Below are 27789 nucleotides of genomic sequence, written 5' to 3'. Positions count from 1 at the left end.
TTCCTACGGAGTTTAGTTCTAATGGGCTGCTGTGATTTATTTTTAACTCATGTCAAATGTATCTGTATTATATACTATCAGTCCAACTTTATACAGTATATAGAGCTGAGATATAACATTTTGTTACAACATAATCATATGTAATATATACATATGAAAAGTATATACCGATATATATAACACACACACACACAGAATATTGCTTTACGAGAAAAGTTTGCTAAGATCAGGAGTTTCAAACTGTTCAAAACGCCTCCCCAGCACTGCACATTTAGGACATCTACTTTTATTGGAAATCCCCAATCAGGTTCTAATGTCCTGCATGTTTGAAAACTGTTGGCTCAGATTGTGACAAGGTCAAACAACCTGAAATTGTTTGTTTTTTTGGTATTACCAAGACCGTGCTTTAGGGACTTGTGGACTTTATTGCTTTATGAAAAAAAAAAAAAAAACTCCTCAACCTAACAATGTGCATGGCACACAGATATATTGTATGCTTGCTTCAGTTTTAACACAGATGGGACCCAATAATATTGCAAGACTACAGACTTACTAGTCAGTCAATCCCCCTGAAAGTGAAGAGAAACAACCAATAAGAAATTACAGGAGAAACGAACCGATTCTCAAATTTAAAGCTTTTTTTTTTTTTTTTTTAATGTTGTGTATACTGATGGTTCATCCATACATCAACCAAATGCTTGAGACCTCCTCAATTCATGCTCCAATTACTTAAATGACAGTGCTTGTAACAATATCATTATCCAGAACACCAAGTGCATTTTGTTTGGAGCCTAAAACATCATTACAAGCAGCAAATGATTGCCACACACTATTATTGAAGCCCTCTGAACACCAACCATTATAGGAGAAGTCACCGTCCAGGTAACAATGTTCCAATTCTTAAATAGTTTTCAACTGAGTTAAAAAATTTGCAGTCTGATACAGAAGGCTAAGAGACCTGAACAATATGAAAGTGCTAGTCATTAATTTACAGAGATCAGGCATCACATAGTGCTATGACAAGTATCCAATATGCTACATTTGAATACACATTGACACCTTACAAATGCCTCTGGTTGTGTGACCAGGCAACTTAAAAATCAAGTGCCTTGGCTAGTTATGTACAATGAGAATTTTTTTTGTGTTTTTTGATGAAGAAAACTTTGACACACTACTGCCAGAGGTATAATCTTGAAAAGGCCCTTTGGCCCGTACAGTGACGATGAATTTGACGTTACGCCTCAATTTCGATTCTTTAGCCCCCGTAGTATGTGTGTGGGAGCTGCCGTTATGGTATCTCTCTCCTAATTTTTGGATTCCATAGGACAACATTGTTCAGAGCTTTATTTTTCCCCCCACTTGCTTAGCGTTCAAGTTCTTGGTTTGTTTTCCCGGGCATTGGCTGCATTTGGTTGCTTTCCCACATCTTCTGGTGCTGTTTAAATTTGATAGTCAGATTGAAGAGTGAGAGAAGAAGAACCAGTTCTGGAACCACTACTTCAGGGAGCAACACAAGTGTTTTCATTTCACTACATTCAGTCACAGTTAGAAAGGGGAAGGGAAAGAGAGGACTCAATTCATCCCAGGGGCGCTGCCACCAAAGTTGAAATTGGATGGCACCACGGGAACTGTGAACTTGTATCCTCCGTGCTTCTCGATCATCTTTGATTCTAAAAGCAATCAGAAACGAAACGCAAAAAAAAAGAGGGGAAATCAGCAAGCTGAGCAACATGTTGGCAGTATATTGAGTGTATATTTGAGCTTTTCAGAGTTTGACAAACATGTTGAGAGTCCAATATCTGGCAGAAAACAGCTAAAATGTAATTTTGGTATTTTTGGTTATTTTGGTGTGTCAAGAGGGGAACAAAAACTGCTGCGCAATCAAAACAGCTTTTTGCCTCACCATGTGCTGCTCGCCGCTGATCTGCAAGTGTTGCAATATCCTGAAGATGTTTTCTTTGTTCCTCATCGAGACACTGTGTGAGCGCCTGGTACCATGCTGGGTCACGGCCCTGGACATCTGAACGAGAGACAGCAGTCTAAGTAAAACACTCTTTAAAGTAGAGTTACAGTAGTCAACATTTCAAGTGGATCAAAAAAGTTCCTAAGACAAGAACGGGTATAGTTCAAAATTCATGTATAACTTTGATGAAAGCTTTTGATCCACTTCAAATGTTGACTATTGCATTTCATACACACTACAAGTGAAGCTCGTACTCTGTATTATGGCTTTGAAGATCTGGTATTCATCAACAAGGTTGTCTTCATCATCCACCGAGGTCGTGTAACCCTCAAGAGCGGTCTCCTCTGCGTCGTCTTCCTCCCAGTCTTCATCGTCACCGTCCTCTCCTGCTTGTTTAGCTAGCATTTCAAGGTATTCCTGGCCTTCTTCATCTATGTCATCTTCATCACTGCCCAACTCCGCTGCACAAGTACACAATGAATCAAAGACATTCGAGTTCATTACATTGAGGAAAAAAGAGGGAAATGCATAAATTCTTGACATTAAATTTCCAGTGTGACAAATTAACTGGATGTAATACAAGCTTGACTCTTTATTTGATTTAATCGGACAGCCAACAATGATCAATTATGACATTGCTCCAAATTGGATTAAATATAAAAATATATATAAATATTTATTATGAGGTTATGTGACAATGTAGCATATTATACAAATACTTAAATACTTTATAGACCATTAATATTCAGAAATATTACCGTTTTGCTGCATGGACACTATCAGATAAAAACAAAACAAAGAGCTGAGCTTGAGCTGAATAATGACACTCGTCTTTGTAGAGCTACTTTACAGCTGAATCAAACTTGTTTCATAACTTACGAACTTTGCAATATCAACACTTACTGAATTGAATCAACTTGAGCTGTTTTACAGCTAAAGTCAAATTTTTAACAACTTAAAATAAATAAAAATGATAAATGTTTGAAAAGATTGTTGCATAATTTAATTTAGAGAGTAAAAAAGGTTGTATTTATTCTATACAGTCACTGAATAGTCAATAATGCACAATATCTGCACACCTGACTAGGGCTGCACGATTCTTGCTAAAATGTGAATCACGATTTTTCTCCATGGGAATTGAGATCACGATTCTCTTACACGATTCTCATTTTTTTCAACCAAAATTTATTGCACTCAAGTACAAAAAAACAGGACATTCAGTATAATAAAGTGCAGGTCTGCAGGAGTAACAAAAAATCGTCTCTACTCTCTTTTCTTTATTTTAGACCCCTTAAAGAAAATAATTCGTTCATATTATGCGCTCATCTGATTTTTTGTACATAGCCTATTTGTTAGGATTTTAGTATCATAATGATTAGGCTAATAAATGCATGCACAATTATCCGTGAACTTTTTTTTTAAACAAATGCATTTCAACTTGTGTGTGCAAAATTCAGAATTAAATTAATGTGCAGAAATTTGTACAAATAGAGAGTAGGCTATGTAGGCCTACTGTTGTAGCCATTAAAAAAAGCGCGTTTCATATTTGTTAAAATATTATAATGTTATTTTTTTTTTTCATTTATGTTGATTTATGAAAAGTGAACAGTACGACCGAGATAGGATGCGCAATATGAGACATGGAGCGGGTCAGACATGATTTTGACCGTTGAAGTTGAAATAGAAAGCCTTTCTTTAAAGTGAATTTCGTTTTGTATAAATTGTATCTTAATTTTAATAAATTTTTCATCAACCAATTGCCTGTATTTAATGAATAGGCCAACGAAACAAATATAACGGAGGCGCCCGCGCGCTCACTTGCACGTGCACATCCTAACTTAACGAAACTCAGTGTATGCCTCACACAGACATGACAAATACATCAAATACACAAAGCTTGAAATGTCTTTAAACGAAATAATTCAAAACGAAAAAGGCGCTCTCTGATTATGTAATCCATTATTAGGCTTATTTATGTTCATTTCTCTCTATAAGCGCGTTCACACGGAGATGGCGATCGTCAACTTCATCTTTGCAGCCGAGTCGACACTTTTAGAGAAAACACTTGTTTATTAATAAAAATCAATACACGTGTCACCGGATTTACAGATGCACGCACACATATTTCAAAATAGCGAGATAGTGTTGAAATAACATTATTATTAATAATAGCCTACATATTTTAGAATAGGCCTATTTGATTGAATGCTGAATGTTGCGCTTGTTCAATTTAATAAAATTAAAACTTTAATTGTGATCATTAACATAACTGAATATTAAATATTTAGTGACCAAGTTTTGCGCAGCTCCCCGTCAATGATCTAGCAGCACCCACTCAGCACATGCTGTCCCTGCAGAGAAGCTACGTAGGCAGTGTAATTATTATTTTTATTTTTTTTGTGAATTTTTTTTTTATTTATGTTTGTTTGAATCGAGATCGTGATTTTTTTTCTATTAATCGTGCAGCCCTACACCTGACAGAAAAACACAAAGTATCATTTTGTATAACTAAATATTAACGCAACTAATATGTAAAACCTTCTAATTTAGAAGCCGTGAGAAGCAAAAGCTCATTTACCAGTCTCGTCTTCCTCCTCTCCGCCCTCTTCATCGTCGTCCTCATCATTTTCGTGCTCGGCCCTGCAGGCGTAGGCCCTCTTCAAGCCGTTAAACAGGAGGATGGCGGCGGGAAGGAGTTGACCTGCGACCTGGTTCACAGCCTGTGGCCTCTGGTCCAGATCCATGAGTGCACACAGTCCTAACACACACATCTTCCGATCGTGGAGCCTGCAAACAACAGCGATGGCATGTTACTCTTGCCCGGAGAAATGTTAGTCAGGGTAGATGTGACCGTGTGAAGCGTGTACCCGAGGAAGCAGTCGATGTCTTTGAGCCACTGGGAGATGAAGTGGTTGGTGATGGGCTCGGTGTTGTTGGGGAAGCGCAGGTTCTCCAGTGTGTTGAGGAGAAGAGAAGGACTGTAATAGAGCGCAGCGATGGCCACCTGCAGACACATGGTCCTCAACTCGCTGGTCTTCACTTCACGTGTCAGACGCTCCAAAGCGGTCGTTACAAACAAAGGCACCACCTGCAGGAATGCACACCGAGCTCATTAACTCTGTAAAGCCTGACATAGGAATCAACAGTCAGAAAAATATACGCTTTTGAAACGGAACAGTTGAAACTAAATATATATAAAAGAAGTTTGATACATCAGGCCTTTATGCTCATATAGTAAGATATAGGAGAAGACTTGAGGTCCAAACTGAGATGTATGCAATGCGATGGAATTGCTGATATTTTATGGCCAAAAAGATGAAAATCTGTAAACATTTTTATAACAGTATAGCAGATTCGTACATAAAAATATCAGTTGTCACTATATCTCCCAATAATGTCTTAGTAAGATATTAAAGCACTTCGTTTTATGATCAAGCTTTGTCATTTTAAAACAATGCAACGCAATCCAATGATAATTGAGAGATGAACAAATAAACTCAAAAGCATGATGGATAATTTGACTCGCATTAGATTTTTCAAAAAAAAATTTTTTATAATGTTATGGATAAGCACACTGATGTTTATTTAGTCTAGTAAGTGGACATTTTCAAATATAAATTATTCTTACATTCACTGTATAAAAATCAGTAATGATTTCACGGTAAAAAGACACAAACCATGTTTTTTCAATGAAACAAAAATGCATTTTACTTACTAAAAAGTATAAACTATCAATCAGTCGACAGAAGGCATGTAGTAGATTGTGTGAAACCGGTTTGTCAGCAAAATTGAAAGCAAAGTTGATCATTTAGAAGCCTTAGAAATTTGATCAAATAGGATATAGTAGGCTTAATAGGGTTTACATCATGGTCAATTATTTTTCTTATAAAATTGAGGCCATAAGGAATGGGTAACAGTTCAGTGACAATGTTACATTGATTTTATTTGTATTATTATAGTTATTTATAATCACTTACTGTTGGAAGCAATTACTAAGTTGAAATAAGTTTGTTAGCAATTTCATAAAATAAAATAAATTCTCATACATTCATACATCACTGCTAGAAAGACAAATCTAACGTGGACATAAATATAAAGAAACACACCTGGTCAATACCACGACCTTTGCACTGTAGAATGATGACCTCCAAGAGCTTGGCCGCATGGCATTCTGGGTCCTCCCCTGGGTCTCCTGACAAAATCTGATTGGGCGGGGACACAGTTTAATTCCCACAAAGACAATCTGCCACACTTTCTTAAAATCAAGGTTGCACTTTATTTTAGTCCTGCTTCACATGCATGTTCTTACTATAATGCTAACACCCTGATGCTAACCCTAAACTTAACCTTAATCCATATTAGACAAGTAGTTCCCTTATACTGATCAGTACTTTCTTTGCACATACTGTGTTAAAAGAAATTTGCAACTGACTTTTGTTTTGGTTTGTATTAAAGCAGAGGGACTGCTGTACCTTTTTGCACATACTGTAGATTACTTCAAGGTATTTGGTGTCAGACAGGAGCGTGTCTGTGTCAACTGTGATGTAGTTATGGAGAAGTGGCATCATATCTGAAACAAAAAAGGTACATTAAACATTTCCCTTTAATTTTGTATATCTATGAGTTAAAGTAAGCAACCGTCACACATTTCTCAACCAACGGAAATCTGTGTAATCTCCCCGACGTTCTGTTTACAGTTTAAGAAGGAAGTTCATCGAGTGAACATGCAAAGTAGACGGCGGCTTCTGCATTACCTGTGAAATAGTCGAATCCGTCTTGTTGGAAGACCTCATAGACCAGAGGGAGGAGCTGCCACATCTGAGGAGAAACCTGCTGACACGTCAGACTGTGGGCCAGGGACAGGATCTCCTCGTAGAACTCTGGAAACATTTACATCGAAACAATGAACACACAACAAAAAAAAGGTCACACAAAACAGGCTTTCCCACTAGTGTGTGAAACTCACCCAGGACGTGCTGCTGCAGGACTGTGCCGATCACCTGCAGACAGATGCCCTCTAACTGCTGGGTAATCTGAAATCAGCCAATCAGCAATGTGTTAAACACTAGCGTCTCTGCTCAGATATTTGTGTAATAATGAAATGGTGCATGCGTCAGCTGTCCAGTCAAAAAAATCATAGCACAATGGCATATTATCTTCTCAGTTCTCACGCATGCGGCGCTCTCGTGAACGCAGAGGCCCACACAGAAGAAAATTAATAGTTGATTAAAGTCGTTTATTAAAGACGTATTCTCATCGCTTGATAAACGTAAGGTTGAGCCACTGTGGACTATTGGACTATTTTAACAATGTTTTTACTAACTTTCTGGGTCAGCAGATGCAATTACATAGAAGCCTGTGAAGGAGTGAGACAGCTCTCAGATGTAATCAAAAATATCTTAATTTGTGTTCCGAAGATGAACGAAAGTCTTGCGGGGTTGGAACAAGAGGGTGAGTAATTTTCATTTTTGGGTGAACGAACCCTTTAATAAAGCCCACATCACACCACATGAATGTTATGCTGGTAACAATCTGATAGGTAGCATTTTTCTGTCATATTTGAAAAAAACACGATTCTCAGATTTTTGTTCAAAATGTTGTTGTTTTTTTGTTTTTGTTTTTTTAATGAAATTTACACACATTCAAGTGTTGCACATAGAATAAAATGCTTTTTTTTCAGAGGTTCTGTACTTTTGACATTGCATGTGCATCTTATTCTGGGGGACATGAAACTGTGAAAATAATCAAAAAGGCTGACAGTGACTGGCAACTTTTTAAAAACGCTGGCGAGGAAACATGCAGCATGTAAATACCAGTGAAAATGGTTTAAAAATCTTATGTCAGACATAAGTCATGATCCACCTTAATATTTAAGCAACTTAGAAGTTGAACGATTAAATTTAATCCACACAGATTACTTTAATTTACGAATAATCACACCAACCATTAATATTTGTAAACAGATATTTCCACAAGAACTTGAAGATATGCATTTTATATTTTCACACTAAATCTCCAAATGAATGTGAAAATGTTTACAAATACTTTAAAAAAAAAATGTTTGTTTATAGACCTTTTTATAGAGTACTGGTTAAAACATACAGATTCTCAACCGTGTATATATACTGTAGATCTAAAGCTCAAGGAAGTCTAACTGTGCAATCTCTCCCTAATTTCCACATGATTCATCATCTTCCATAAATAAATGACATTCATACATTTTTAAACACGCATTCAGTTCAAATTCATATTAAAAGGATTAGCATGAAATTGTAAACAGTGAAAGCATTTGCTATATAAATATAAAATGCAGATAGATTTCCACAAGGCTATTTAAAGACAGTTCTGCCTTGGAGTTTGTGGGCGGCGGGAAGTAATTCTACAGGCCAGAGAGACGAGGAACCGCCGCCCATGTTTCTATTTTCTCACCTCTTTATGGTCCTCCACTACACTCAGCAGTGTGTCAATGGTGTTGAGGATGCCCATGGCGGTCACTGCTTTATCATCACCTCCTTCCTCATCAGGCCCCGTCTGGATCACTTGGTTAAAGGTCATGGCCTGAGAGAGATAAATCAAGCACAAATGTTTAGTACACATTAGCTTCTTATCAATCCACCTGTTAACATTTACAACTACGTGTAAGTGGTGTAAAAATACGGGTTGATCTCCACATTGGTCTAAACAAAAACGGCAGAAAATGAAAATGCTAATTCAGTCTGACAGTAGATGGCGCTTATGGAACAGCAGAAATATATACGTTTATATCAGTAAAACAAAGCAGCGCTGCGCTTATAAACACTACTTTATTAGGCATTATATGGAGATAATATGAAACTAAAATGGCATCCAAGACAGTCAGTTTCCTTCAGATATACATTCATATAGCATGTAGAACGCGCAACAGCAATGTGTTTTTACTTTCAAACATTCAGCATTTATGTTTCATTAAATAATAACCTTTTGAAATTTAACATCCACATTTAGCCATAACACAATTCCTGCTTTTCAGTCCTCAAATTTAAAACCTCTTGAAGTTATAACTAATACTTTCTTATACCATATAATATACAGTAGTCAACATTTGAAGTGGGTCATCAAAGTTATACATGGATTTTAAACAATACCCGTTCTTGTCTTAGGACAACTTTGAAGAACTTTTTTGATCCACTTCAAATGTTGACTAGTGTAGTAGCATGTAGAACATCGATTTGAGATCTTTAGGTAGTTTATAGGCGTTTGTAGGAGAATATGGAGGCTGGCCAGTGGTAGACAGTCGTTTAGACGTCACTGGGCCAGTACTATGATCTCCAGTGGCTCTGTGGCTGTGAGTGTGGCGTGAGAACCGTCCCACAGCCTGTAAGACACAGACAGGAGACGGCACTAAACGTAGACGGACACTACGCACACCGTCCACTAACAGCCAATGACTGACACTTTCAGAACATTAAGGGTACGTTTGCACGACAACGATGTTGTGTAGTCAACATTTGAAGTGGATCAAATTTATACATGGATTTTGAACAATACCCGTTTTAGTCTTAGGACAACTTTGATGCACTTATTTGATCCACTTCAAATGTTGACTACTGTATTTAAGACTTTTAATGGCTTTAAATTTGATCAAAATAAATTTAAGACTCTTCTTACCAAATGCTGGGTCATCTCTACAGCGATCGGGGTGACCTCCTCACTGTACTCGCAGATCATCTTCTGGATGACGTTGGTAAGATCGTCATTCTCGGTCTCGCGCACGATTTGGAGGAGGGCCTGCATCACGGGCCGAATGTGGGGGGTGATGTAATCTTTGGCTGATGGAAAAAAACAATTAAAGCCATCTCAAATAAATGCAAGATGGAGGGAGGACACAGAAAAAGAGATGTGCGAGTGAAATCTTCACCTTTCTCCTGATTGCTGATGAGGACCTGGAGGGCGATGGCCGCCTCCACTTTCACAGGCATCTCGTTGTCGTTGATCAGACACAGGCGGGTGAGCTCGAGGGCTGTCTGCAAGTTCTGGTCACTCTTGAACTTGACCTCGCAGAAGTAATGAAGCACCCAGCAGGCCTAGAGGCAGAATTACCATGAAGTAAGAAAAGTCGGCAGAGTTTGCACCACTCAAGATTGAATTATTCTTTAATAACGCAAGAGTTAGTGACTGCAATGAGCACATCTCTCACCCGGGCTCTCATGTAACCCAGCTCACTGCGGAACAGAGGAAAGACATGATTCTGCAACATGAACTCCATCTGGTCTTTGTAGATCTTCCTCTGATTGAAAAAAAACAAAAACCATCAATACAACTACCTAAGAAGCTGTGTTGGTTATTCTAGGCTGGATTGAAAATGATTTGCATGCGTTTTTAAGTCTTTGCCATTTTTAACCATTGCGAACACCAAATCAAGTTCTTTTTGGCATCTGATGAGTGGACACACACAATTGTCAAAATACTCATAAGTATCCTAATAAACACAGTTGGTTATGTCTTGTGTGAAGGTTAACAGTTGAGAAAGAAAACGTGTATCAGTATATTGGATCTGTGCATTCGGCCTTAAAATGACACGCTGCCGTTTGTGTCAATGTTAATCAAACAACAAAAAGACAGATAATCACTCACTGCTCTTAACTGAATAACTTTTGTAGCTTTAACAGATTAATCTATATTTATTTTATACAGTGAAGACTATACTATACAACTGTTAGACCCACATGAATAAATTAAAGTACTGTATCTTTGTTATATTGTACTTGTTTATTCTTTCAAAACTGACTGTGCACTCTTTAATATTGTTTGAACTTGATATTAGTTAGGGCTGTATATTTTGTTGTGGTTTTGAAATTGGAAACGAGAATTTTGAAATTTCACTGGCATCTAAACTGTTTGTCTCATAAGCTTATTAGAAGGTTGCATAGGTCAGAAATAATGAAAATAATTAATTTTATTTTTTGAAGGAGGGGCCAGAGAAAATATTGGCAGGGTATGAACATTTAACCACTGGCCCAACCAGGAGAATTAAAAAAAATCCTTAGCGATGCACCCTGAACTGTAATGCAAAAATCACCTTGAGAAGAATCTCAGCCAGCGAGCCGATCATGTGAAGAGCGCCGTCTTTTTTCCTGGGGTCAGAGGCGGGTTCAGTGAGGATCTGATAACAGAAACCCATGGACTTCTGCAGCACCTGTTATACAATGAGAAAGTTAACATGTTATTCAATGAGAAAGTTAACATACGTTTCAAAACATCTCACGATTCATGTCACGTGAAGGTTTTGTAGGAGAATATGGAGGCTGGCCAGTGGTAGACAGTCGTTTAGACGTCACTGGGCCAGTACTATGATCTCCAGTGGCTCTGTGGCTGTGAGTGTGGCGTGAGAACCGTCCCACAGCCTGTAAGACACAGACCGGAGACGGCACTAAACGTAGACGGACACTACGCACACCGTCCACTAACAGCCAATGACTGACACTTTCAGAACACAGGCTGAACTCAAACTCATAGGCTGCCTACACACAACATAAACACAATAACCATGTGCTGACGAGTGTATATGTACGTTCTGCACGTCAACTGGAACAGTCCGCTTTATTAGCACATTGTTTAATGTTTTTAACTAAAAGAAAACCTTAAGATAGAACGCAAACTTGTGTAAACTGCCTAATCGTAAGCTTGTTCAAAAATAGTGACAAAAACGTTTTTTTTTTTGTTAAACATCATTTAAATAAACTAATACTTAGAATATTTGGGCTTTTTAAAACAAATATTTAACACAATATATTTGAAAAATGCCATCTTACTGAAACCATGTCAAGTTGCCAGACATGACTGAATGTATTGCTGCCCAATTAGAGACAATGAAGAGACAATATTCTTTGTCTATTGTAATATAGTACTCATACACTAGACGATAGTTATAATAATCTGTCAATAGAGGCCAGAGCTGTTTGAGCTTGAACCTTAATAAATGCTGATTGCAGCGATATTAAAACACATCACATTTCAAAGAAAGGGAAGCGCTTCCTTTGAATAAGAGACACAGCTCTTTGAGATTGTGAACGAGCTCTTTCCACCAAGCATCTAAAGTTCTGTTGGAGCAGCAGGGCGCTGATTGGATACATGACTGTTGGCAGTGCGATCTACACAAAATTCAGCCAAACCCAATCACGTCATAGCCCTCATCATGCCAGATGGCGCTTCCAAACACCCACCTCCTTCCTTTTGTTGCAAGCGGTGAAGAGAAGCGTCTGAGCTGCAGTGGTTGGGGAGATGAAGTCTTCAAAGACATCTAAGGAGGAAGCAGAAAAAGAGAAAGCATGAGCAGATCTATCTGGTTTTGGTCTTCTACTCTGCAAGAATCTTGGTAAAGATAAATATGGTGTTGCTCTAACCAAATTTCATGCGGATGTACTCGTAAGGGTCTTCCTGCCAGAGCTCTTCATCACTGTCTGTGTAACACATGAGGGGGAACACCACATCCTGAATGATTCCCTGAAACCAGACACAAGTACTTGGATAAGGTGTATCGCCTGAGGCAGTGATTTACAGTCATTTTACCATGGTTAATAACACGCTTTCAGTAAAAATCACTGCAACGCAGTCACTCATGGCTTATTACTAGCAAAATAGTAAAAGGAGATATATTAAATGATGAAGTCACAATGATTTAGTTAGCATCTTTAATTTAGCTAGTAAACTTGTGACAGAATTATGAGAAATCTCACTCTTGAATCATTTCTGCAAATCATTTTTTTGAACAGTCAGTTTCCAATAATAAAACATGGCAGTTTATGAATGGCTATATTGCTTAATTACAAAAATAAATTAAATATTTTTGATTGGGAAAAAAAAAAAGATTTAAAACTACATTTTGTTACTACATTTCACTTCATTTATCAACACTTGCTTTTTGGTCAGCGTGCAATGTAAATGAACCATATTTAATTTATAAATGTATGTTATTGATCTTATTGTGGATGATTAACTTAAGACAATATATAAATATTGATATTCACATTGATTATCGTCCAACCCTAGGTCTAAAATTAGAATATCGTGTAAAAGTTAATTTATTTCAGTAATTCAACTTAAAAGGTGAAACTAATATATTATATAGCCTCATGACATGCAAAGTGAGATATTTCAAGCCTTTATTTGTTATAATTTTGATGATTATGGCTTACAGCTTATGAAAACCCCAAATTCAAAATTAGAATATTGTGAAAAGTTTTTCATAAGCTGTAAGCCATAAGCATAAAAATTATAACAAATAAAGGCTTGAAATATCTCACTTTGCATGTCATGAGTCTATATAATATATTAGTTTCACCTTTTAAGTTGAATTACTGAAATAAGTGAACTTTTGCATGATATTCACATTTTTCAAGTTTCACCTGTATATTGCCTAATATTTCATAAGAATTTCAAACCCTTTCATTTGCACAAAGTCAAACAATCTGCATCATGCAAAACCACATGTACGAACCTGAATGTGTGGCTTTAGGTTCTTCCAGGTGACGGCGTGTGCGATTCCCTGGTTGATGTAATTCAGTGTCTGCTGCAAAACTCTAGGAGCCACGTATTGCTTTTCCTTATACTGATACAACACCTTCAACAGTACCTATCAGAAACAGAGTCAAAGTTCATCAGTTCCCAGCACACGTCACGTCAACAAACCCACTGAAGAATCTATTGACGTCTCCCGTTTACCTGCTGTGCAGCCACGGCATAACCCTTGAGGAAAAGCTCTGCAAACTCTGTGTACTCTTTGGTTGTGTTGCCAGGGCTGCCATACCTTTGGGGCAAAAAAAATAAAATACATGAAAATCCAGTAACGGTTTCAAACACACAAGAACTTCCACTGAAAATAACTAATCGAGTGTTTCCAACTGCTCAGCGTGGGCTGAAATTCAAATGGACCATGAGTCATCTGCGAAAGCTTTATATGTAGCGCTCTTGGGAGGAAGTGATGTTATGTTACTGTACCTCTCGAAGAGCCGGGCGAGGATGTGAAGCGCCCACTTCTTGCACTTCCACCAGGGCTGTTCGGGCCTCTCGTCTTCATCCACCTGAAGGGTCTCCTGCAAAGCCACACAGAAGCACTTTAGAAGATCACGCGCCAATCAGGCGGACAAAACTGAACATACTATTAAAAAGTACGTAAAAATTTAATAGTCAACATTTTAAGTGGATCAAAACCTTTCATCAAAGTTATACATGAATTTTTAACAATATCCGTTCTTGTCTTAGGACAACTTTGAAGAACTTTTTTGATCCACTTCAAATGTTGACTAGTGTAGTAGCATGTAGAACATCGTTTTGAGCTCTTTAGGTAGAGTTTATAGGTGTTTGTAGGAGAATATGGAGGCTGGCCAGTGGTAGACAGTCGTTTAGACGTCACTGGGCCAGTACTATGATCTCCAGTGGCTCTGTGGCTGTGAGTGTGGCGTGAGAACCGTCCCACAGCCTGTAAGACACAGACCGGAGACGGCACTAAACGTAGACGGACACTACGCACACCGTCCACTAACAGCCAATGACTGACACTTTCAGAACATTAAGGGTACATTTGCACGACGACGATGTACTAAAAACTGTAGTTTTTCCTTTTCGTTTCTTCCGTACAGACGACAACGGTCGTGAAAAGGGGATAATTTTGAAAACTCTGAATTATGAATGCTAGGCCAGTAGTTGGCAATGTCACATTGTAAAGACTGAACACATTATGCACGCGCCTGACATCAGTTTTCAAAAAATCATTTTTGTGGTTTACACTGGTTTCAAAGAGCAAGTTTTTTTTTAATGATACTGTCATCGCCTCAGTTTCAAAAGTTCGCGTTTCCAAAACACCAGTTATGCAAATGAATGGCCAAAATGCATAATACAGTTTTCAACTAAAAACTTTGTCTAAACAGACCCTAAAACCTACCTTTCCGTTACACTAAACACCCATGTGAGTCCAAATACAACTGGCAAATTGTGATTAATAAATGAATTTTGGTGCATCAGTACAGAAACCAAAATTGGTTATTTAGCTGAAAAAATAATAATAATTTAATAAATAATTTAACTAATCAAATGTATTTAATAATTCACACTCAAAAACAGTGTTCTATATAAACTGCACATAAAGCAGCTTTTAAATAAACTTTTTAAATTCATTCATAAATTCAGAATAAATTTTAATTCAGGCATCAACTGTAAATTTTGAAGCTGTCCGTTCATCAAAATGAAGATCGAATAAAAGAAATCAATCAGGGTTCTTGCAGGTTTCAGTAAGTCAAATTTAAGACATTTTTAAGACATTTTAAGACCATAAAGATTTAAATTTAAGACCTACATGACGCATTAACCAGTAAATAACAAATAAAATTAGCATTAATATGAACTTTTTGTTTACATAAACATTAAAATAATAACGTAAAAAATGATGGCTAGATTTTAAAAGAGTGTCTTGCAACATGTTATCTAACTTAACATGTACAAGTTCAAATAAAGTTGACAAAAAAGGTTTTATAAAAAGATAAACCTCACGTATTTCTGCCTTTAAATAATCTTTTATATAATGAATGTGTCAAAAAAAGATAAATGACTGACATTTACAATGCAGATTAGCTTATCTTTTATTATTAATAGTAAGATTTGGTCCGATTTTCCCGTTGCGTCTGTCGTTACTATGCAACCATGCACTGCGCTCTCCACAACGACAAAGAAGTTTTAGTAGCTAATGGATTTCCACCACCGATAAACGCTTGCTGTAGCCATTATTTATTTACGGAGAAGAGAAAAACACCTGCAGTGTTTGGGTGCACCCCCATCCTTCATGTTGACTGCGCTTTCAATGTTGTTACGGAAAGGGTGAAGCTGATTGATTGGTTCTTGTCACATGACCTGCGGTGCGCTTGCAGAATTCTGAAAAGTTGAGCTTTTTTTTTATTTTATCTCTCTCTGCCTGGAAAAACGACCGCATTGCTTCTAATATGAGTGCGCTTGCCGCGCGGCTAAATAAAATAAACAAAAACGAACTTGAGCGCGCAAAAGACGCAATATGTGAACGGCCTCTTGGCGAGTTACCGCCAATCAGGCCACGAGCTACTGGAGCTCGCGAGCGCCGTGTCAGAGACCCCTGCTACAGCTCCGCTTTGAAGGCTACGGCTCGATACTTTTTTTGCTACTTTGTAATAACTTTCTGTGGCCAGCATTTCAGGAAATGAACGAGGGTAAAACCTTTTTAAGACCTGAATAAATTAAATTTAAGACCACGGCTGAAAATCTGGCCGTTTTTAAGACGTTTTAAGGCCTTAAATTTAAAGTTCAGAATTTTAGACTTTTTAAGACTTTTTAAGACCCCGCGGGAACCCTGTCAATACACAGTTGATCCTAGCTTATCCACGATGTGTGCACAAAATAGATGCCAAAAATGTACCATTGGAGAGGCGCTAATTAAACGGTCTCCAAAACGTTTTAGACCAAAACTGAATAAGAATTTGTTACAAAACAAATGTGTTCATTTGTAAACAAACCAAAACTGCGGTATGTCACTAGCAAAACTGACAAATTACGATAACAAGAAGCACATCCTTACTGGAGGAACATCTCTGTCCACGACGGTCTTCAGAATCTCCATCCACTCGGTCAGAATCTGGCGATTGATCAGCTCCAGAGGGAGGTTGTACTGTAAAAACACCAATCAATTAATTCCAGACCCAAACTGAAAAGCTGTGATCTCCTTTATTACAGAAATGAGGTCAGTACCTGGAAGAGAGCGTAAAGGATCTTGAAGATCTGCTTCTGGACCAGCGCAGCCTCGCCGGAGGGGTCCGGCAGCAACTGTATGAACCGGTCCTTCAGCATTGGCATGAAGATCTGCATGGCAGCGACCAGCGGCTGGCGCTCCTCAGGCTTCTTATACCTTACAAAACCAAAACAGACTTGCATCAGGACAACTGGTGGTAGTTCCATAAGCGGACACTGACTGCCCAAATAAAACATTTTGTTATACCAGTCAATTTAGTTTAGTTGTTAAAACTATTAAGAAACATACAAACGAAATCTGATATGTTTGTCTGAATATTCGCTTTAAAAAAAAATAATCCAGTCGTGCAATTTAACTACAGCTACAATAAATACTAAATACTTTTATTCTAAAAGTTATGTATAAAATAAATTAATATTTAAAGGTATTAAATAGGGATTCACTTTGTTCATTAAATAATTGTCACAAATTATTGATAAAGCACACAAATGTACCAAAACAGATAATTAAAATCACCATAAATCACATGAACGCAGTTATTTCTTACCAAGTTTCATAAGCGTGACTGCCCTAGTTGCATGCACAATTAAGTAAATAAAGTGTATGTAAAGTATCATGTAAATGCCTTAATTCATTTTGTCAGGAAAATGGTTTTAATTTGGGCTAAAATCATTTAGAAGACGTTTGCTTTGACAGAACAGCTGATGCATGCGGTATTCGCTTATTCAGGTGTCAATATTTTGGTTAAAACAGAAAACCATAATGTGACAATCTCATAATTTGTCAATTGTAAACCCTCTTGTAGACTTGAAACATTTAATGATCAGCAAAATGCTGATGATTATCAAGAATGACGTCATGCTCCTTTGGCAGCGAGCCATAAGCGATTAGAACAGTCATCATGTTGACGACTACAGCGACCAATGTAGATACAACAGAAACTGAATGCACTAACAAGTGGAGCAACGGTGAAATATCAAAACAGACACTCAGTGCCAGAGCCTGGTTTCTCAGAAACCGTGTTCATGCCTCTCTTACTCGTAATTCTTCACCAGCTGGTAGAGGCACAGAAGGATGCCCAGCCAGTAAGCACTGTTGTCAGACTGCAGGTAGAAGCCGATCTTGTCCACAATAGCCGTCCATCTACTGGGGTAGTCGTGCTTGATCATGTGGTGAATGCAAGTTGTGAGTTGCACTCTGAAAGTGAGGGGAAAAAAAAAAGGTTAGAAAAGAAAGTGATCCAACACTCCCTCCCCCTCTCGTGCACATGTAGCGGTGTGTGTTACCTGATGCGCTCTGGGGACTGGATGATGGCCTCCACTATGTTGTCTCGAATGAACTGCCTGTCCTCTTCAGGGATGTTACTGGTAGGCGTTTCAGTGCTTGCACTATCTCCTTCACTCCAGTACTGTGTCACCATGTTCTTCAGGTAGATCACACCTGCATGACAACGACAGAGGTGAGACAGCAGGCCCAGAGCGGACTTTTTTTGTTGCATTTGTAAAATGCATTTAGGAATGTGTGCAAAAAAAAAAAAAAAAAAAAGACCCCTGGTCTCGCAGACAAGGCTTAAGGTAGTCCCAGACTAAAATGCATGTTTGATCCATTTTAACTGAAGGCAACTTGCACTGACATATCTTAAAATTTGTAAAAAGTTTATAAAAGATACTTGATTGAACTAAGGCCTAATCCTGGCTTAGTCTAAGATCGGTCTGTGAAACCAAGCCTTAGGCTACATGTCTTGATGTAAATCTCAAATGGTGTAAAAAAAAGATCTTAATTATACTTTTAAAAGGTCTTCAATATGGGATTGAATCACGATACAGCCTAAGGTGATTATTAAACTTCAAAAGGCTGTGGTTTTATTAAATAAAGGAGCGCTGCACATTCAAGTCAAAACGCAGCACTGTAGATCAGTTCGCCACCAGGGAATACTGCACAAACGATTGCTTATGATCTATTGTTAATGAATTATGACAATGTTTACTTAGTCTTTATGTGGTAATATGTTGTAGATGGCTCTAAGAGTGCATATTTTATCTCCCGCATAATTTTAAATGAGCTTATAAATGTCTCCTTGTATCTTTTGATCCAGGGAAAACACATTATTCGATCCATTTTCTTTGCCAAGTTTTTTAATGTACTCCTAAATTTTTCAACTGAGGGGCACACATGGAGGTGGGGGGGGGGCACTTCAGTCTCATAACTTGTGCTTCGATTGGAAAGTAAGTATAAACATGTGGTCATGTTAGAGAAACTCTGCTGCTTTATTGACAATTGACAATATTTGGTGGGCAAAAAGGTCTATGTATGAAGCACAACTCACACAGAAGTCGCTGTCAAATACTTTCTGTTGGTTCGCTTTAACAACCCATTGCGAAATCTGAGTGGGGAAACTCATTGCCCTCACACAAATTTCTCAAACACGTGGATTGCTACGGAAATGACTGGATTTCGCCCGTGAAAATTCACTGAACAAAGGTAAATGTATTTGCACCATAATGCTTTCTGCAAAATACATATAGTATAAGTGGCATGATAGCACACCATTATGAACCTATTTGAAAACCTGTTGGCCTTGAAGCCTAGCCCAGTTTTACACAAAGAAAGGCTGAGGTTAACATGCTTGAATGCCCACGTGATGTCAAGAAAGCCTGAGCAATGTCAGGAACTCAATGCAGCTGTGCATCGGTTGAAAAATCCCAGCAGGTGTACTTGAGGCCTCGCCAAAAACAGCTTTAATTCTATTCACAGCGTCACTAAAAAAATGCTCATGTAGGCTACTTAACTTGAACTGAATTTGGGTAAAAAAATAGAATGGATAAAAAAGGTTTTCATTGAGGCCTTTATTCAGCATCAGCAGCCTCCACCTCTTCTGGTTATATAATAATAATAAAAAAATGACTCCTCACGGGCAGCCAGACCATATGTGTGCAATACAGTCTGTGGACGGTTTAAGCACACAAAGATGCCAGCGTGAGTGCTGAATATGTAACCAGAATTAGCTGACAGTGAGGATGAGTTAGACCGGAGACAATCAAACAGCGGAGCGATAACAGACGGGTTCATGAAGCCGGAAGAGAGTAATCCTGCCCGCTGCCGCTGAATCAGCAACTCTTCTCATGCCTCGAATCTACGCTGTGATCTGCAATTGGGCATGTGATCACTAAACTGACAAATAGTGTCAGGTGGTACTTATTTTTAATAGTTAGTCAGAATATGCTTAACACTGCAGAGAGAGAGAGAGAGAGAGAGAGAGAGACAAAATGTGTGTGGATTATGTTTATCTGCATCACGATAGTGAGAAACGCCATGTAGCTTTTTAAGTTGCTGAACTATTTTACTGACAAAAGCAGCACTGCAAGTGTGTGTCCGTACTGTACGTGTGTGTGCGTTTGAGTGGGAGAAAGAGATATGTGCTTTAAAAAACAACAACTAATAAATGCCCAATACATAAAAAGTAACTTTGTGGGAAAAGATTTGGAAATAATTTGTCGGTTTTATCATATTGTTTACTATATTTATTTGCTTGGTCAGTGTCGTTGTGGGTTTTGGTTATTTTGGTGTTGTAGTCTGTAAGGACCATTGAAATAAGTGAAATAATTTGACGAAGTGATATGAAACTAACGCGGTCAAGACCTGCTGGAACTATTTTAGCAGTGCGTTTCAATGAAAATAATTGCACACCTTAGAGCGTTCAACCAATCAGAATCAAGCATTCAACAGCCACATAGTGTATGCATGTATATGTGTAATTATATATACATACAAAAGCATCTGAAAAGTAGTGGGGATGATGTGACAATTATTTTGAATGCTTATTCCTGGAACAACAGAGGAATTTCTAATATTAAAAATGCACCCCTGACTTCAATGAAAAACGCATGCAAGCTGTGTGTGTTATTCAAACACACAGTGACAGATGTGTCAACATATGACATCTGATACTAAAGGAGAAACAGGGACGCTCATGGAGTGACAGCGAGGAGGAGGTATGAGTGTGCAGTTTATCTCGATGACAGTAGCAGTCGGAGTAACACTGGTTAGTGTCGAGGATGTAGGTCATAAAGAGTCGTAACCGTACCTGCTTGCCTTATAGGCAAATCCAACTGGTCCGACATGGTCACCCGCAGCAGTGTGGACACAAAGTTCATCTGGCTATGGCCCTGTGGAGAGGAAAACAATCAAACATGTAAATTCACTTCCCATAATTGGATGATTTAAGCTACAGTTCTGTGTAGATCAGCGTTATGGTTTTATTAATATTATGAATTAACTTGAAGTATGAAGTATTTTATGATAACCATTTAAGTGTAAAAGCGATTCAGGTTGCATGACAATTAACGATAGTAATTCAGGGTTCTTGCAGGTTTCATTAAGTCAAATTTAAGACCTTTTTAAGACATTTTAAGACCATAAAGATTTTAATTTAAGACCTACATGACGCATTAACCAGCAAATAACAAATACAATTAGCATCAATATGCACTTTTTGTTTACATAAACATTAAAATAATAACGTAAAAAATTATGGCTAGATTTTAAAAGAGTGTCTTGCAACATGTTATCTACTAACATGAACAAGTTCAAATAAAGTTTTGACAAAAAAGGTTTTATAAAAAGATAAACCTCACGTATTTCAGCCTTTAAATAATCTTTTATAGAATGTGTCAAAAAAAGATAAATGACTGACATTTACAATGCAGATTAGCTTATCTTTTATTATTAATAGTAAGATTTGGTCCGTTTTTCCCGTTGCGTCTGTCGTTGCTATGCAACCATGCACTGCGCTCTCCACAACGACAAAGAAGTTTTAGTAGCTAGCTAATGGATTTCCACTGATAAACGCTTGCTGTAGCCATTATTTATTTACGGAGAAGAGAAAAACACCTGTAGTGTTTGGGTGCACGGTGAACCCCCATCCTTTATGTTGACTGAGCTTTCAATGTTGTTACGGAAAGGGTGAAGCGGATTGGTTGGTTCTTGTCACATGACCTAAAAGTTGAGCTTTTTTTTGTTTTTGTTTTATCCGTTTATATACTGTCTATGGTTTTATCTCGCTCCGCCTGGAAAAAACGGCCGCATTGCTTCTAATATGAGAGTGCTTGGCGCGCGCCTAAATTTGAAATAACAAACTTGAGCGCGCAAAAGACGCAATATGTGAACGGCCTCTTGGCGAGCTACCGCCAATCAGGGCACGAGCTACTGGTAGCCCGCGAGCGACGTGTCAGAGACCCTTGCTACAGCTCCGCTTTGTAGGCTACGACTCGATACTTTTTTGCTACTTTGTAATAACTTTCTGTGGCCAGCATTTCAGGAAATGAACGAGGGTAAAACCTTTTTAAGACCTGACTAAATTAAATTTAAGACCTCGGCTGAAAATCTGGCCATTTTTAAGACGTTTTAAGGCCTTAAATTTAAAGTTCAGAATTTTAGACTTTTTAAGACTTTTTAAGACCCCGCGGGAACCCTGTAATTCCCAACTGACCCAAATAACTTTTTTAAAAATTAATTTATGGCTGTTATTCAAGGAAATATTCAGTATGGAAAGTGCGAAATCTCTTTATTTTCCAAATACAGCTGCGTTTGGTTTGGTCACACCACAGAAATGCTGTCAGTAGTACAAAGCGCAACGTTGCAGTTATGCGTCATGAATCAGACTTTTATAATAACTGCCGGTGTAGATGTTTACGAACAGGCCTGTATTGCAGCATTGATGAACTGAAACCGCATTACAGAGAACTCCTCGCAAGTTCATTTCCAAACAAACACCACATCCACTTCTGGCCTCTCACACTGGACACCATAGAGCTACAAAACACTAGTCAGCTAAGATTTCTGTGGAGAGAAGAGAACCACTGACATCTAGCCAGCTTGGACTACAATTTATGAAGCGCCACCATTTATGGTCATCTCAAAGTGTTTTCCCTCCTTTGAATATGGTCTTTCAAACACAGAGCGTCCTGAGATTAACATGTCCTGTGGTGATTCTGTCCTAAAAAGCGCAGAATAAAAGGATGCAGGCTGAAATGCCATGACAGCGTTCTCACCCGAACACTAAAGCGTCAGCGCACAGGAATCCAAGCCTGTCGTCCACATGGGCCGCCTGGAGCCGGGCCAGCTCAGGCAGTGACTGTCACAGGAGACCGCGGCAGGCATCAATCCTTAATGTGCAATAATTCCCAAATGACCATGATAACTATTCATTTATTCCCGTAATCAAAGTTACTTTGTCAAAATATTTCATGTAAAAGCCCTAAGAACATGTTTTGTTATCTAGAAAGACTTTTGAGAATGTATTTTAGGATTTAAAAAAGCAACGAGGCTGGGTAAGCGATGTAATGCCAAAATAGACTAATAGCTGAATAAAAGAAAAACAATAAATTATATTACGGTCTCATATCCAAAAGCATACAAAGAAAAGGAGAAAAAAAAAAACACGAGATGCAGATTTTTTTTATCATACCGCCCAGCACTAACCAACTAGCCTAAACTAACTAAAAAAGGTAACACTATTTCACAGTGTCCTTGTCACACGTTACATGTACTAAACCATGTCATGGTAACACTATTTTAAGGTGACCGTTACACGTTATTACGTGTGCTTGCTTAGTACACACACAGACAGTAAATTATGCATAACGCCACCTTAAAATAAGTGTAACCCAAATCCAAACCCTATAGAAAATACATGATATTAACATTACTCATGATTTAAATGTAAAATTACACTGTAACAAGGACACCTTAAAATAAAGTGTAACTACTAACCAACTAACTAAACGCCTGACTGGCTAACAAAATCACACACACCATGAATAAACAATAAATATCAAGCAAAATTGTCGTGAACCCTTGCGTATGCATAGTAAGTATAACCTGTGGGGGAAAAGGCGTTTTAAACCTTATTTTGGGGCAAAGTCATCAAACTTTTTCAGCGATTTTTGTCATATTTTACTGCTGTTTCTATACATGCAGATTTATGTCCCGGTGAGCAGTGAAAGTGCAGTTCTGACTCTCTGCCCATTCATTTAGACAGGAGCCTGGTCTTGTTAGTCCGAAATAGCTGCCCGGAGGCGTTGCCAAGATGGCGGCCGAGTGGCACGACTTGCCTAAAAGGACTTTGGTAATAATCAGCTATTTCATAAAAGATGTTAGCCAATCACAGCAGTGGGTGTTTACACTGAAGTCTCAAAGCAGACACGCCCCTTCAAACAGTGTGTTCAAATCAGAGGCTAAAAATCAGGGTAGGAAAAATGACTTATTCCTAAATTATGACAATTTTTGATGTATAAGTCATACTAACAGAAGTGCACCCCAATAAACAAAACAATGCAGTTCATGACCCCTAAGGTTAGGTTCGGGGGTAGGTTCAGGGTTAGTACCTACTTATATGACCATGTGCTACCAAAATATTTGAGGAAAATTGCATTTTTTAGCAGTGGAATTAACATTAGAGTTAGATTTTCATATATTAATAATAATTTACTATTCATCCTGAGGCCCCCTGGTTGAGACTTCTTCAAAATCCCTTCCAGGCAGGTCTATGGGCTGAGCTCTCAGGTATTGTCTTATTCATGTTGCTCAAGTAACTAGGCCTACTAGCTACTGTATACAGATTATTGCTAAATGAGACTCACAGGTCTCCCAATCCTACTAAACAAACCCAAGCACCTAGATACCACACAATAAAAGTTGACTAACCACCTAATGGCTATTTGATCCTGACATATGAAGCAAAGCAAGCCAAAAAAACTGATATTACCGACTAGCCATCTACCAAAAATGTCTGACACAGGCCAGAAATCAAAAGCACTACCTCGGTTATTAGAAACATTACTTTTTAAACAAGAAAACATGACAAGCCCAATTTATATTGCTTCGTCAAACTCACGCCGTAGCTACGTATCATAGGCTGTGTGTAGCGCGCGTACCCTGACGTGCACCTCTCAAAAAATGTAACAATGCGTCAATTCTATGTGGGCGCAAGCGCTGTGATTGGTCTGCTAGAACCCCTCCCTCGGATTACACATGCTCCCTATGCATGTGTAATTGCGCGTCAACGACGCAGAAGTATAAACGAAAACTAAAGCGTAGTTTATTACGTAGAAGTTTAGATCAACCCTAAGTCTTCATAGTACATGACAATTGCCCCAACAACATATTTTGATACTATTAGACCGACACTAGTTATTGAAAGTAAAACTATCCTTGAGTCACACAATTATGAAATCACATGACATTAACATGATGTATGAAGACAACTAGTTGTAACATGGCACAAAACATATGGCATTACCATTGATGTCACCCAAACCAAGGTATTGCCATGTAAAAAAAAAAACAATATAATAAGTTATTGACAATTACATAATAAGCTATGTAAAAAAGCTTCAGGTAGCAACCAAAACTGACAACACCATCAATTATGATAGTAAATATAACTGTCCTACAAATAAGCTTGATTTAAGGACATGTACCGTGGTAATACCATGTATCCATATTCTGTATTTTTTAATCAGTAACTCTACAATAGTTTCATTTATTAACGTTAGTAGTTAACATGAACTTATAGTTGTTTCTATATGCATTATTCTTAGTTAAATCTACTTTCAACTTTTACTAATACATTGTTGTAATCAACAGTGAATGCTCTGTGAACTAACATGAAGGATCAACTGTATTTTTTAACTACTGATCTATTTTTATCTAACGTTAACATTAACATAGTAATACAAGCGGTGTGAAATATATTGCTCATGTTAGGTAATGTTAACAAATGAGACATTGTTGTAGTGATGCATATTTATCTAATTATCATGAAGTCAGCATCTGACACATCACTGTACCATGGTAACTTACCACAGTACTTTTAAAATACTGACGCAGTTTGCTAAAGTAATGGGCCCAAACAGTGCAAGAATAGCGATTTGACACATTAAGACGAATCGTACTCTGTCCGCGTCTGGGTTTAAATATGAGCACGGAAAATGTGAAAGTTAAGTTGGTGAGGGGTTTTATGAAGAGCGCGAAATAACAACAAGCCTCCTGCCTCATGTTGACACGTGAGAGACTAGCGCCTAGCATCTCACGCGCTAGCACATTCGCGCACACCAAATAAACAGCTTCATCATGCTCACACACTTTAATACATGACCTCAAAACACAAACACTCACACAACCTTATCCATTCCAACCAACTATTCAAAGTCACGGTGCATTTAAGCGCCGTATCGTCTGTTTAACACTATCACTTTTCCGTGAGCCATTATCGCGGTGACGTAGTACACGGACACGAGCTTCTAGCGCGTGATACAGAACGCTAAAAATATACGATTTCGACCCTTTAACACATTATCAACTCATTTTATATGTTACTGAAGGGCTATACGCCGACAAAAATTGTTTCAAAAAATACATTTTGTTCACATTAAATGACGGCTACAGCATTCCTGCTGCGCAAGGCCCGAGGCGCACCACCATCATCATCACTCGATCACTTTACCTCGTTGAGTTGTCTCTCTGCGGCCTCACGCAAATTTGCGTCCATGGTGCCCCGAAGGGCCTCGATCAAAGAGTTGAGATCCATTACAAGGTCGCGGTCTGGCTCGGATTCGGAAGGCTCAGTGATCTATGAAGTCCCGGGCGGGCGCTGCGCACATGGACGCTCAATTCTTCTGCTACCGGCGCGAAAGGAAGAGCAGTCGAGATGGGCCGGATAGATCAGCGCCAATTTCTCCACAGCGAATTTCCGTTCCACAAGTAGGACGTGTAGGGAGTTGTAGTTTTTGTCGTTTTGCCTTTCACTTCTTAAAGAGTTACAAATTACCTAATGCAATGCAAACAAATGTTTCCATGGTGACAGTAGGTGTGTGTACACAATAACAGTTTCGGTTATGCACTGTGTTTTCTTCTTATCCGTATAAGAAACGTCTTAATAATATATTGGACTTTTTAAAAACTTAAAAGAACAGTAACCCTTACGAAAATTAACTATGGTTTTATAGGCTGTCAAAAGATTAATCGCGATTAATCGCATCCAAAATAAAAGTTTGTGTTTGTATAATATAGCCTATGTGTGTACTGTGTATAATTATTATGTATAAATACACACACATTGATGTATATATTTAAGAAATATTTGCATTTATATACTGTATATATATTTATATAATTTATATTATATATAAATATAACCAATTTTTCTTAAATATATACATGATTGTGTGTGTTTTTATATATATATAAATAATTATACACAGTGCACACATATACTATGTAAACACAAACTTTTATTTTGGATGCGATTAATCGCGATTAATCTTTTGACAGCCCTAGTTTTATTATAGTAAAAGTGTAGACACCATGTATTTGTGGCGGATTGATTGATTGATTAGCATTCGTATAATAACCACAGTTTTACTTCAATTCAATTCATTTCAAGTTTATTATTAGCCATTTCAACAGAGTTGATAGGAATTTGTCTTGGTATGCTCACATACAGCTTATTTGACATAGTACAGCGCATTCCACACATACTTCACGACAACAACAAATACACGGACATAAAAGCCTCATATTGCACATAAGATGAATTAGCAGAATGACCAGATGAAGAGTGCTTGAATAAACAGAACCTCCAAAAAAAAAACATTCTGGAAGTAAACTGATAAAAAAGCATTACTTTTTCACATACTAGGCTGTGGTTAAACTATGGTAAGTGTAGCAAAAGTGTAGCAATAACCTTTTTTTTTTTTTTGTAAAACCATGGTAGATTTTCGCAAGGTTCTGGGAAATAAAACAAAACCATGGTAGCATAATGGCATCATCTGTAACGTTAGTTTTGGTCAAAAGTGTTAAAATGTACTCCAGTCTTCAGTGAGTGTCACATGATACTTCAGAAATCATTCTGATATGCTGATTTACTGCTCAGTTAAGATCAATATTATTGATGCTCAAGTATTAATAAAGTTTTTTTTTTTATTATGAATGTTGAAAAACTTATTTATGAACTTAATATTTTTGTGGAAGTGGAAACCGTGATACATTTCTTCTGGATTGTTTAATGATTTGAAAGTAT

General features: G+C 37.8%; 1 protein-coding gene across 2 annotated transcripts; it reads right to left on the bottom strand.

Annotated features, from left to right (window-relative positions):
- Window positions 1-386: 386 nt before the first annotated feature.
- On the bottom strand, window positions 387-26750 carry ipo7 (importin 7). 2 transcript variants are annotated; one of them, XM_079597376.1, is made up of 25 exons: window positions 26215-26750; window positions 20794-20875; window positions 17996-18149; window positions 17748-17906; window positions 16709-16865; window positions 16539-16628; window positions 13940-14034; window positions 13664-13748; window positions 13440-13574; window positions 12346-12445; window positions 12166-12242; window positions 11022-11138; window positions 10140-10229; window positions 9861-10026; window positions 9611-9771; window positions 8393-8521; window positions 6930-6996; window positions 6718-6843; window positions 6436-6533; window positions 6070-6165; window positions 4831-5051; window positions 4542-4750; window positions 2218-2424; window positions 1904-2020; window positions 387-1670 (listed from the first exon to the last, which is right to left on the bottom strand). In XM_079597376.1, exons 1-25 carry the CDS (start codon window positions 26296-26298, stop codon window positions 1573-1575), a joined length of 3120 nt encoding a protein of 1039 aa, XP_079453502.1. In that variant the 5' UTR covers window positions 26299-26750; the 3' UTR covers window positions 387-1572. The 2 variants fall into 2 exon arrangements, with proteins under 2 accessions (XP_079453502.1, XP_079453503.1); XM_079597377.1 differs by lacking the exons at window positions 387-1670; window positions 1904-2020; window positions 2218-2424 and adding an exon at window positions 2635-2739 and having other exon boundaries at window positions 26215-26440.
- Window positions 26751-27789: the final 1039 nt, after the last annotated feature.

This window comes from Phoxinus phoxinus (genome assembly GCF_949152265.1).
Source record: "Phoxinus phoxinus genome assembly, chromosome: 2".
Taxonomy (NCBI): domain Eukaryota; kingdom Metazoa; phylum Chordata; class Actinopteri; order Cypriniformes; family Leuciscidae; genus Phoxinus; species Phoxinus phoxinus.
This window is presented reverse-complemented; position numbering and strand designations above follow the sequence as displayed.